The 13,583-nt window shown below is 47.8% G+C and overlaps 1 protein-coding gene across 5 annotated transcripts in view; it reads right to left on the minus strand.

Annotated features, from left to right (window-relative positions):
- celsr2 (cadherin, EGF LAG seven-pass G-type receptor 2) overlaps positions 1 to 13,583 on the minus strand; it is a 198,603-nt gene that overhangs the window by 25,405 nt on the left and 159,615 nt on the right. For all 5 annotated transcript variants that reach the window (XM_078420733.1, XM_078420736.1, XM_078420735.1 and 2 more), the window contains exons 13-22: positions 12,868 to 13,009; positions 11,170 to 11,290; positions 9,243 to 9,426; positions 7,148 to 7,249; positions 6,085 to 6,179; positions 5,289 to 5,498; positions 3,128 to 3,311; positions 2,031 to 2,174; positions 923 to 1,091; positions 361 to 528 (exon numbers count right to left, since the gene is read on the minus strand). In XM_078420733.1, coding sequence (XP_078276859.1) covers positions 361 to 528; positions 923 to 1,091; positions 2,031 to 2,174; positions 3,128 to 3,311; positions 5,289 to 5,498; positions 6,085 to 6,179; positions 7,148 to 7,249; positions 9,243 to 9,426; positions 11,170 to 11,290; positions 12,868 to 13,009 — 1,519 coding nt within the window. The remainder of the gene's footprint in view (positions 1 to 360; positions 529 to 922; positions 1,092 to 2,030; positions 2,175 to 3,127; positions 3,312 to 5,288; positions 5,499 to 6,084; positions 6,180 to 7,147; positions 7,250 to 9,242; positions 9,427 to 11,169; positions 11,291 to 12,867; positions 13,010 to 13,583) is intronic.

Raw genomic sequence — 13,583 nt, forward strand, 5'->3', positions numbered from 1 at the left:
ATAATGGTGATACGTTATTGGATAAAGATGAGGTCTGAAGAAGTTCTGACCCCAAATGTCACCCATCCATATTGTTCGGAGATGCTGCCTGACCTGCTGAGTTACTCCGGCACTTACGAGTCCCTTTTTTGTAAACCAGCATCTTTAGTTCCTCGGAGAAAAACGATGGGTGATGTTTCCGGTCGGGACCCTTCTTCAGACCCGACCCAAAATGGCGATCATCTTTTTTCTCCATAGATGCTGCCTGACCCGCTGAGTAACTCCAGCACTTTGTGTCTATCTTCGGTGTAAAGCGGCGCCTGCAGTTCCCTTCTACGCTCTTCAGTTTCGTGTTTGTGCAACCAGCGAGCGAGGGCTTACGGGATGGAGTGGTTCCAGAAGACGCAGATGGGCTTGGTCCTCTCCTCGGTGTGGAAGAGCCGGTACTGCACCCTGATGGGCTTCTCCAGTTGGTGTGGCAGCAGCTCGTCGTTGTCGTGGACGGCCACAGTAACGACGGGGCTGTTGATCACCGGCCTCTTTGGTACCCTGCGGCAGAAAGCATTCACATCATCCCCACGCAGAAACCTAACCAACAAGTGACTTCTACACGGTTATGGAGTCATCCATCACGACCAAGGTGCCCCATCTACACTGGTCCCATTTGCTCGCATTTGGCCCATATCCTTCCAAACATTTCCTATCCATGTACCTATCCATCGCCAGGGGTGGTGGCAGAGGTAGATACGATCGTGGCTTTTAGGAGGTTTTTAGATAGGTGCATGGATATGCAGATAATGGCGGGGTATGGATCACATGCAGGCAGCGGAGATTAGATTGTCTTGGCATTAAGTCCTGCATGCACATTGTGGGCCGAAGGGCTGGTTCCTGTACTGCTCTTTGCTCTATGCATGTTGGGCAATTGTGCCGATTAGGATTTTACCTGAGACTTCTTTTGTCGGGATCATATTGCTCTGGTAGAAGTTCTCCCAGTGACCAGTAGATGATGATGCTGACTATGGCATCTTCTTCAATTGGATCCGGATGTCGTTTCTTTCTGTTCAAAGGCGTGCTCTCCTCGTCAGGAGAGGGGGTTGGCACTTTCGAGCTCTCTGGGAAACAACACGAACAAAAAAAGCTTTGTGCTTCCTGAAAACCACTCATTACATCCGACAACAAATATTGAGTCAGAAATTCACTGCAGATGCTGGATTCTTGAGCAAACCATAAAGTACTGGGGGAACTCAGCAGGCCAGGTAGCATCTCTGGAGGGAGTGGACAGACAACATTTCGGGTTGGGACTCTTCTTCAAGAAGAAGGGACTGTTTTGAGCCCGAAGAAGCTCTTGTCCCGAAACTCTACTTCAGTCTGAATATTGACCAGAAACGCCGCCTGTCTTATTCCCTCCACAGATGCTACCTGACCCTTAAGCGTTCCTCCAGAACTTTGTGTTTTGCTCAAGAATCCAACATCTGCAGTTCCTTGTGTCTTACGAAGACACATTGATTGAACTATCCTGTCTGTGCTTTAAACAGTGTGGGTTTCTAATGTGTGCTGTTAATTGATGACAGAAATTTAAAACTAGCTCTCGATCAAAAAGATTATATTACATTGAATACTAGTTATCTGAGTCAGAAAGAGAGCACATCAACTCCATTTTACACGTATTAGACAGTGTAGGTTTTAGTTTAATTTAATTCAGAGAGACAGCACGGAACCAGGCCCTTCAGCCCTCCGGGTCCGTGCCATCCAGTGATCCCTGTACTCTACCACGACACTATTTATACCAGGGACTATTTACCATTTTTACCGAAAATTAACATGCAAACCGGCAGGTCTTTGGAGTGTGGAAGGAAATTGGAGCACCCGGAGAAACCCCACAGGGTGAACTTACAAACTCGGTACATACAGCACCCAGGGTCAGGATGGAACCCAGGTCTCTGGCGCTGCAAGGCAGCAACGCGACCGCTGCATCACTGTGCCGCCCCAGGTCACAGTCTGACCCGACTTCACCACACATGCATTCCTGCGATGTACGGCGGTATTCCTACCTTTGATTTCCACCGGTGTGAAGATCGACTCGGGAAGGATGGCGATCGTTTCCAAATCCCGCGGTTTCTCTCCTCGGATGAAGTCGTACCGTGGGAGCTTGACTCCGGAGAAGTTCGCTTTGTGAAGGCGATCAACCGAAATCACTGGGTGAAATTGCTTCAGTTAGTCTGAGAACCAGACATGTGTCACCTACAGCCTCTTCGCTGTCTGGATAGCATGCAGCAGAAACCCATTTCACTGTACCTCAGTACACGTGACAACAATGAACTCAACTCAACTCAACGGAACAGAACTAAACTCAACGTTTAATAATTAAGCTTGGTATGAATATTGAATTCGCCAATTTCAAGTAACACCCCCCTCACCTCCCCCCCCCCCCCCCCCCCCCCACCATCATTGGACTTTGTCTCTGGAATTGGAGAGTTACAGTCTATATCACTATATTCTGTACTCCGAATCCTCCCCTTTGCTCTACCTGTTGCACTTGAGTTCGACTTGATTTTATTTCTGTACAGTATCATCTCATCTGATTGGATAGCATGTAAAACAAAGTATTTCACGATACCTCGGTACACGTGACAATAATGATTTGCGCGAGATTCCAGCATCTGCAGGTCTTTAGTTTTGTTTTAGCAAAAATGCTTGGAAACAGGCCCTTCGGCCTACTGAGTGCGCTGACCGTCAATCACCCGTCCTCACTAGTTCTATGTTAATGCACCTTTTCATCGTCCCCACACACCAGGGGCAATTTACAGAGGGCCAATTAACCTATAAATATGCACGTCCTTGGGATGTGGGATGAAACCGGAGCACCCAGAGGAAACCCATGCAGTCACAGGGAGAAGGTGCATGTTCCACACGCACACCCGCGCGCACACACACGCACACGCACACGCACGCACACGCACACGCACACACACACACACACACACACACACACACACACACACGCAGTACCCGAGGTCAGGATCAAACCCGGGTCTCTGGCGCTGTGAGGCAGTGGCTCTACCAGCTGTGCCACTGTGCCGCCCACAGATCCTGGTGTCTCCGTATGTTACCGTCTCAAGGTTGCCCCTAGGGCTACTGGAATCCTCACCGATGTTGGGGGTGACGATGGTGAAGGGGCTGAGGTAGGTCTTCCTCATGTTCTGAGCCAGCGCACTGGCGTAATCTTCATAGTGCCTGAGCAGGTGGGCAGCCCCTCCATCCGTCTTTTGGATGAGATCCCAGTGCCTCTTGTTACTCACATCCAGAATCGAGCTTCCAACCTTAATAAGGTTCTGAAAAAACAACAGACAGTCCTCCTGATTACATTTTATTTCTGTATGCTTCGTTGTCACCTTCTCCCAGCTAACAATGATCTATTCTACATTTTCCTTGAGCTTCGTCCCCTTTGATGCCTCATTGTCACACCTTACCCTCCCATATCTCTGTGTCTCCCTCTACAGGTGTCAGAGGTTATGGGGAGAAAGCAGGAGAATGGGGTTGGGAGGGAAAGATGGATCAGCCATGCTGGAGTAGACTTGATGGGGCGATTGGTCTAAATCTGCTCCTATCACTTATGATCTTATGATCCCCTGACTCTCAGTCTGAAGAAAGGTCTCGGCCCGAAATATTACCCATTCCTTTTATCCAGAGATGCTGCCTGGCCCACTGAGTTACTCCAGCATTTTGTGCCTATCTTCAGAGTAATATAGTTTAGTTTTGTTTACTGTCACATGTACAGCAAACGTTTTTTGTTTCGTGCTATTCAGTCAGCAGAAAGACTATGCATGATTACATTCAATGTACAATGTACACAATGTACAGATGCAGGACAAAAGGAATAACGTTAAATGCAAGATAAAATCCAGAAAAGTCTGATTAAAGATAGTCCGAGGGTCTCCAATGAGGTAGATGGGAGATCAGGATCACTCACTAGTTGTTGGTAGGATGGTTCGGTTGCCTGGTAACAGCTGGGAAGAATCTGTCCCTGAATCTGGAGGTGTGCGTTTTCACACTTCCGTTCCTGATGGGAGAGGGGAGAGGAGGGAGTGACTGGCCCTTGATTATGCTGGTGGCCTTGCCGAGGCAGCGTGAAGTGTAAATGGAGTCAATGGAAGGGAGGTTGGTTTGGGTGATGGTCTGGGCTGCGTCCACAACTCTCTGCATGATATTACATTTCTATTGGAACAATCACTCCAAGGAAAGATTTCCTTCCTTCAACTCCAGCTCTTTCCATCTCCTGTCACAATTTGTGCATCAATTTCTTGATTTTCAAGAGGAAAAGAAAAATGTCAAGTTGGTTCATTCCCCATCAATACTACAAGGCATTTTCTCCACAGTAAATTCAATATCAATTTTCTTGACGCAGGGGGTGCGAGAGGCGAGCGTGCGATTTACTTCAGGATAATGCGAGACAATGAGACGCAGAGTCAGAGTCATACAGCACGGAAATAGGCCATTCAGTAACAAACGGGATGCTGGTCTACTTTGACAAGATGCTACTGAGTACTCTTGGCGTTGTAGTTACCCAGACAAGTGGAAAGCCACAGAGTCATTCAGCACAGGAACAGGCCCTTCGGCCCAACTCATCCATGCTGACCAAGGTGCCCCATCTCAACAAGTCCCATTTCGCTCAGTTTGCCCTGTATCTCTCTAAACTGTTCCTATCCATGTACCTGTCCAAATGTCTTTTAAATGTTGTTATGGTAGCTGCCTCAACTACCCCCTCTGACAGTTCCTGGAACCCACCACTCTCTGTGTGAAAACGTTGGCCTCAGCATTTTGTTAAATCTCTCCCCTCTCGTCGTAAACTAATGCCGTCTTCTAATTTGGGTTCTCAACATATCTGGTGTTGCATGTTTGTATAAATTTTTCGTTTAGTTCAGAAATAGAGCATGGAAACAGGCCCTTCACCCAACTCAGTCCAGGCCAACTAGCGATCCCCACACACTTACACTGTCCTACAAACACTAGGGACAATTTACAATTATACCAAGACAATGAACCTACAAACCTGTACGTCTTTGGAGTGTGGGAGGAAACCGGAGCACACGGAGAAAACCCACATGGTCACAGGGAGAACGTACAAACTCTGTACAAGACAGTACCCGTAGTCAGGATCGAACCCGGGTCTCTGGCATTGTGAGGCAGCAGTTTTAACGCTGCGCCACTGTGCCCCCCAATGTCTAAACTAGATGATAACAAGTGCCTGCACCAATGCGTTGAGTAATTGCAGTGCCGTGAACTGCATTGACCTTCTCTAGGTGCGTTACCTCAGTAAACTGGACGTCCTGGGTTGCCGCCAAGTTAAAGCCTCGCTGGGAGTTCTCAAATTCCAAGATCTTTGAGGTGACTTGGTACGCTATCTTCACATCGCTGCCAAAATACTCGTGTGTGTGCTGGGTAGCGTTCCACAACTGCAGGGCGATTCTCTTCGACTTGTCCATGTCCAGCACTGTTTCATTCCTCTTCAGTTTCTCAGCCTGTGTGAAAAAAACATGCCCCCAAGAAAGTGATCTTCCCTTCGGCAAAATCACTGCAGCATTGCCCACAAAATGAGTCACAAGAAGCCATCTCGCGCACTTGCAGTGAAAAATAAAAGAAGAATCAGATTTTTGTTTTTAGTTTAGAGATGTAGCACGGAAACAGGCCATTCGGCCCACCGAGTCCGTGCCGACCATCGATCACCCGTTCACACGATTTCTATTTTATCCCACGTTCACATCCACTCCCTCCATGCCAGGGGCAACTTACAGAGGACCAGTGGGATCACGGGGAGAACATGCAAACTCCACACAGACAGCACCCGAGGTCAGGATCGAACCCGGTGACCGCCTGGATTTCCATCCGGATGCTCCGGTTTCCTCTTGCATCTCAAAGCCGTGCGGGTCTGTTGGTTAATTGGCCCTTTATAAATCCCCCCTTAATGTGCAGGGAGTGGACGCGAGTGTGGGATAACATAGGACTGGTGTGAACTGGTGATCGATGGTCGGCATAGACCCGGTGGGCTGAAGGGCCTGTTTCCATGCTGTAGCTCTAAGTTAAAGTAAACTAATCTACGAGACTTACTAAGATTTTCAGCTCGGCGAAGGTATTGGTGGTACAGTTGAAGAGATCTGGAGGAAGCCAACCTCTGTGCTCATCGCAGTGTCGAATTCCCGTGCCTACGGAGAGATTGACTGGGGATTTCAGTAACTGCCCAAAGCACACTCTGACAACAACAAAGGCATGTGGCCATCACCATAATCATTAGACATTATCCTCCACTAAACATTATTCCCTTTAAACTGTCTCTGTACACAGCTTGACTGTAATCATAGATAGACACAAAGGGCTGGAGTAACTCAGCGGGTCAGGCAGCGTCTCCCAAGAAAAAGGATGGGTGATGTTTCGGGTCGGGACCCTTCTTCAGACTATGAACTCAAGAGTTTTGGATCGGGACTTTGGTCAGCAACATTCCCTGACAACATTCCCATCTCGCTCTGCTGGAAGGCCAACAAGTTTCCGTCAGACCAAAGAGCGTCTTTCACCGAGTTGATGGGTCTTCCAGCAGGACTGATAGAAGCCATGATAGAAGCATATCAGATTGCGAGAGGCATAGATGGGGTAGACAGTCAGAACCCTTTTCCCAGGGTGGAGATAACAAAGACTAGGGGGGCACAGCTTTAAGCAGAGAGGGGCAAAGCTTTAAACTTGCAATAATCTTGTGTTTGAAAGCTTCTGCCCAACAGGAGCAGGGAGAAAGAGGAATGACCAGGGTGGGACAAGTCTTTGATGATGTTGGCTGATTTTCTGAAGAAGCATGAAGTGCGGATGGAGTCAATGGTGGGGAGTCTGCTCTGTGAGATGGACTGGGCTACATCTACAACTCTCTGCTGTTTCTTGCGGTCTTGGGCAGAGCTGCTACCAACCCAAGCTGCGAGGCAACCCAACAGTGTGCTTCCTACAGTGCGTGTGCCGACATCTGTTCCAGGCGCTGTGTCAGCTGACAAAACCTCAGTCTGATACTGGAAGTCTGCCTTCGTCTCGTGTAACACCAGGCCACGCGGCCAGCCCGTCAACGATGGGATCATTGCGAGTGTAGAACGAGGAATTACTTCAGAGACAGGTGAAAATGTAAAGACAACGTTACCCGTCGATCCTTTGAGGCAAGGCATGGCAGCAGGTAACCCAAACTTGGTCCTTGGCCACCAGATCCCTGCCTCCATGGCGCGTGGACAACTGTCATAAATCACTGAAAGGAAAAGAAAGCGATTAAATACCCCCCAACACAATAAAAACACTTTCATTCCCCATGACACCAATCGGCCACTTCTCCACAATCTGCACATTCTAGCCAATGGCAAGCTGCATCAACATCCTAGTCCAGCAGAGTCCCTCCGTGGGCAGTTTAGAACATATTGGAACATGCGCTGATTGTTCATTGTGTTTGTTTTGTAAAATAGCAGCGAATGTTTAAAATCATGATTCATATTTGATTTTAATGTAAAATTGTTGCTGCCGTAGTCTGACCTTTGTCCAGGCGTCTGCCTATCTGAAAGCCCCCCCCCCTCGCCTGTGCTCACGTTACCTGCTCCGCTTTGTCCTGCTTCTCCTCTCTTCCAGCTTCTTCTTCTCCTCCCCTTCCCCCACCCCGCCACAATCAGACTGGAGAAACGTCACCTGTCCATGTTCTCCAGAGATGCTGCCTGACCCGCTGAGTTACTCCAGCGCCTTGTGTCTTTTCTTTTCACCATTCTAGTCATTGAGTCATAGAGTCGTGCAGCATCGTCAGGCCCTTCGGCCCACTGCTTTCATGCCCAACATTCTGCCCATCAACACTCATTCCATTTGCTCTATATTTCCCATTCCGCACTGTATGACTGCAATGCTTCTACATTTAAATCAAATGCAAATCATGATTTTAAACTTTCGGTGACAATATACTGAACATATATCGTTTCAAAAATATATGTCCTGTTATGCATAGTCACTGAATAATGTTTAATACTTCTGCCGAACATGTATCTTAAACTGCACAAGTATGTTGTATCTCAAAAATATTGCTGGAAATTCATAATGGGATGCAGTCTTTTGCCAAGAGTAGGGGAATCAAGCACCAGGGGACATAAGTTTAAGGTGAGGGGGGAAAAATGTAATAGGAACCTGAGGGGTAACTTTTTTTATACCAAGGGTGGTAGGTGTATGGAACAAGCTGTTGGAGGAGGTCTTTGAGGCAGGTACTATTGCAACGTTTAATAAACTATTGGACAGGTACATGGATAGGACACGTACGGGTGCTGTCTGTACCGCGTTTGTACGTTCTCCCTGTGACTGCGTGGGTTTTCTCCACATGCCCCGGTTTCCTCCCACACTCCAAAAATGTACAGGTTTGTAGATTCATTGGCTTCGGTAAAATTGTAAATTGCCCCTAATATTGAGGATAATGCGAGTGTACAGAGTGTTCGCTGGTCAGCATGGGGCCGGAGGCCAAAGGGGTTGTTTCCGTGCTGTATCACTGAAGTCTAACGGTGACATGATCGGGGTATATATAAGATTAGAAGCAACAGAGATGGGAAATGGACTCTGCCTATCTACCTTATGGCTGAATCTACAAGGTATACTGAAGGTTTAAGGGAGGAGATTGAAAGGGAATCTCAGGTACATTTTTCACACAGAGTAGTTGGTATCCAGAACGAGCTGCCAGATGATGCTGGCAGACTGCGACATTCATCACACATTTCCATCATCTGGTAGCCGCCCCCTGAAGACCAGAGACCGGGAGGATGGAGGAGGGACTGGGGGACTGGCCAGAGGCCGGGAGGATGGAGCCGGCAATGACGATGGATGCGGCGGTAGAGGAGCAAGGCCGGGAGGAGAGGAGGGACCGGAGTCTGGCCTGGACCCTCGGCTGAGTGAGGCTCCCATGGGGATCAAAGGCGGACGGGCGAGAAGGGGGATGTGGGTTCACTGGTCGACCAAGGAGGCCCTGCAGCAGCCTGGGTCTCACCCGAGTCAGACAGTGCTCATGCTACCTAGAACGTGGACTGGACTGGACTTGGAAAACGGCGGCAAAACATAGCGCCTCTTGCCTGCGGGATCAGTAGACGATTTCTTGCTAATGGGGGATGCGTTTAGGTACGGTAATACTCTACTGGACTGTTTGTAAGAAAAGAACGTAGCTGTACGTTTGCACTTCGCACATGTGACAATAAAGCACCATTTAACCATTGAACATCTAAACGTACCTTCACATCCATTAATGAAGACTTCTGCAAAAGGATTGTCACAACGGTCACAATGTTGTCCGATGACACCAGGTTTACACTGACACTGCTCCGTCTCCATGTCACACAATCGCGAGACAGAACCCATGGAGTAACAGTCACATGGCAGGCAGGCAGTGCTTCCCGCGGGCCAGTAATAGTTGTCCTGAATAGAAATTACACGTCATTAGGACAGCACAGTGGCGCAGGGGGTAGAGCTGTTGCATTACAGCACCAGAGACACGGGTTTGACCCCGACTACGGGTGCTGTCTGTGTGGTTTGCACGTTCTGCCTGTGACCACGTGCATTTCAATAGACAATAGACAATAGGTGCAGGAGTAGGCCATTCGGCCCTTCGAGCCAGCACTGCCGTTCAATGTGATCATGGCTGATCATTCTCAATCAGTACCCCGTTCCTGCCTTCTCCCCACACCCCCTGACTCCACTATCCTTAAGAGCTCTATCTAGCTCTCTCTTGAATGCATTCAGAGAATTGGCCGCCACTGCCTTCTGAGGCAGAGAATTCCACAGATTCACAACTCTCTAACTGAAAAGGTTTTTCCTCATCTCCGTTCTAAATGGCCTACCCCTTATTCTTAAACTGTGGCCCCTGGTTCTGGACTCCCCCAACATTGGGAACATGTTTCCTGCCTCTAACGTGTCCAACCCCTTAATAATCTTATATGTTTCGATAAGATCCCCTCTCATCCTTCTAAATTCCAGTGTATACAAGCCTAGTCGCTCCAGTCTTTCAACATATGACAGTCCCGCCATTCCGGGAATTAACCTAGTAAACCTACGCTGCACGCCCTCAATAGCAAGAATATCCTTCCTCAAATTTGGAGACCAAAACTGCACACAGTACTCCTAAACTCAAATCCTCTCGCAATGAAGGCCGACATGCTATTAGCTTTCTTCACTGCCTGCTGTACCTGCATGTTTCCTTTCAGTGACTGATGCACTAGGACACCCAGATCTCGTTGCACGTCCCCTTTTCCTAACTTGACACCATTCAGATAATAATCTGCCTTCCTATTCTTACCACCAAAATGGATAACCTCACACTTATCCACATTAAACTGCATCTGCCATGTATCTGCCCACTCACACAACCTGTCCAAGTCACCCTGCAACCTCATAGAATCTCCCTCACAATTCACACTGCCACCCAGCTTTGTATCATCTGCAAATTTGCTAATGGTACTTTCAATCCCTTCATCCAAGCCATTTCCTCCGGGTGCTCCGGTTTCCTCCCACATCCCAAAGACGTGCAGGTTTGTAAGTTAATTGGCTTCTGTAAAATCAATCATTCGGCAGCACCGTGATTTTTGAACCATTTCCATTTCATACGGATCAGTTCACAACATTCCCACAATGCTTTATGCCCATAGACTTTAGAGATACAGAGTGGAAACAGGCCTTTCGGCCCACTGAGTCCGTGTCCACCAATGATCACCTGTACACTAGCTCTACCCTGCACACGAGGAACAATTCACAGAAGCCAATGAACCTACCAAACCGCATGTCTTTTGGAGTATGGGAGGCAACCCCAAATGTCACCTAACCATGTTGTTCAGGGATGCTGCCTGACCCGCTGAGTTACTCCAGCACTTTGTGTCCCATTTTTGTAAACCAGCATCTTCAGCTCCTTGGAAAAAAAAGGACGGGCAACGTTTCGGGTTGTGACCTTTCTTCAGACCCGACCCAAAATGTCGCCCATCATTTTTCTCCAGAGATGCTGCCTGCCCCGCTGAGTTACTCCAGCGCTTTGTGTATATCTCTGGTATAAACCAGCATCTGCAGTTCCTTATTTCTACATTTCAGCATGGGCAAGTTGGGCCAAAGGGCTCTATGACTTTGAACAGGTGACTGTAGAGAGGCTTGAGTAATTCAGAGCACATTGCTCACCTTGCACCTGCATTCTCCGGAGGTTTTGTTACAATCAGCGTCAAACCCATTCCTCACGTCACAGTCGCAAGGTCCACACACAGGGTGACCCCACCATCCTCTCGCACAAGGTTGGTCAATCCTATGGGCAGAAAGATTCAATTGTCAGACAAGCAGACTCGAGCCATCGACACTTAGAGCCATACAGTGTGGAAACCGGCCCTTCGGCCCAACTTGTCCACCACATCCAACATGTCCCATGTACACTCGTCCCACCTGCCTGCATTTGGCCCACATCTCTCTAAACCTGTCCTATGCATTTACCTGTCTAAATGTTTCTTAAATATTGTGATAGTACCTGCCCCAACTTCCTCCTCCGGCAGCTCATTCCATACACCCACCACACTTTGTGAGAAAAAGTTACCCCTCGGATTCCCATTACATCTTTCTCCCTTCACCTTAATCCTATGTCCTTTGGTTCTCAATTCACCCTACTCTGGGCAAGAGACTTTGTGCCTCTACCCTATCTATTCCTCTCATGATTTTATACATCTCTAAAAGATCACCAGGCTACTAAAGTCAGGAGCAAACCTGACATCTCACGAGGGTCACTGTTTGAAGAAAAGCCTAGCGCTGAGACAGGGCAAATTTTATTGTCCTAAGAAGTACAGAAGCAGCTCCAGCACATTCCACTCAGCCAATTAGATAGCTTCTTCCCCTTTGTTATCCGACTACTGAAAGATTCTCACAATGAATTAGGATGTAGACCCCATCCTCCAAACAAAACCCTTTTGGGGACCTTGGTCTTTTTGTGGTATTAGATTATCGGAAATATTTATTCTTCCATAGGAGCTGGGGCATTGTTGTCAAAACCAGCTTTCCCAAGTACCCATCCCTAATTGGCCATCCACACTGAATATTTGATCGTATAATTTATTAAGTTTTAGCTCAATTTAGTTTTGTTTGGTGAAGAGACACAGCATGGAAACAGGTCCTTCTGCCCACCGGGTCCACGCCGACCATTGATCACCCATTCACGCTAGTTCTCTGTTATCCCACTTCCTCATCCACTCCCTACACACTAGGGGCAGCTTACAGAGGGCCAATTAACCTACAAACCCGCACGTCTTTGGGACACGGGAGGGAACCAGAGCACCCGGGGGAAACCCAAGCTGTCACAGGGAGAACATGCAATCTCCACACAAACAGCACACAGGGTCAGGATGGAACCCGGGTCACTGGCGCGGTGTGGCAGTGGCTCTACCAGCTGCACCACTGTGCTGCCGCTAAAACATCCAGAGTGGATGTGGAGACGGTGTTTCCACTAATAAGAGTGTCTAGGACGAGAGGCCACAGCCTCAGAATAAAAGGATGTTCCTTTCGAAAGGAGATGAGGAGAAATTTCTTTAGTCAGAGTGTGGTGAATTTGCATAATTCATTGCCACAGAAGGCTGTGGAGATCATTAAAATAATATCTTATGGCGGAGATCGACAGATTCCTAATTAGTAAGTTGTCAGGGGTTATGGGGAGAAGGCAGGAGAATGGGGCTGAGAGGGAAAGATAGATCAGCCATGATTGAATGGCGGAGTAGACTTGATGGGCCGAATGGCCCAATTCTGTTCCTATAACCTATGAAATAACCCACAAGCCCCTGTTGAACAAACACTGAGAGCGTAAGAGTCGCGCGAAGGCTACAACATAACGTTGATGCTACTTACTTTGTTTCGCAGTATTGCCCAAAGAAATTGGATGAACAGTCACAGGTGTAACCGTGCGATGAACTGGGCTTCCGGCTGCAGACAGAGAGATGTTCACAGGGGTTGAGGGAGCACACGTCTTTGCATTCCTCACCATAATAACCTAGAAATGATCCGAGAGGAAGCACTTCCATAATTAATAAAAACAAGCCACATTTTACGCAGAGACACCACACACTGCAGATGCTACAATCTTGAGCATAAAATCAACAAACCGAAGTGTACAAATAATAAACTCTGATGAATTCACTCCAATATGGATCAAGTGCAGGATAAGAGGAAACTGTTTCTTTCACTATTTCCTCAGTTATTGTTTTCGACATGTGGTAATGGAATAGCTAAATGCTAGGTTGGGGAGATACCACCAGGCTCAGGACAGCTTCTTCCTCTCTATTATCAGACTACAGAATGGTTCTCCCAAAAGCTATGGTGTAGACCCAAAGTTCCAACCTGCTTTTTCTCTGTAACTGTAACGCTATAACACTATATTTTATACTCTGGTATTTTGCTCTTTGCACTACCCGTTAGACTGGTGGATGGCTTGATTGTGCTCATGGAAAGCATGATTTGACTGGATAGCATGCACACAAGCTTATCACCGAATCTCAGTACACGTGACAATAAGAATCCAATACCAATACGGTCTATCAGTCTGGGAAGTCAGTTCTTGGACCTGC

This window comes from Rhinoraja longicauda, chromosome 24 (assembly GCF_053455715.1).
Source record: "Rhinoraja longicauda isolate Sanriku21f chromosome 24, sRhiLon1.1, whole genome shotgun sequence".
Lineage (NCBI taxonomy): Eukaryota > Metazoa > Chordata > Chondrichthyes > Rajiformes > Arhynchobatidae > Rhinoraja > Rhinoraja longicauda.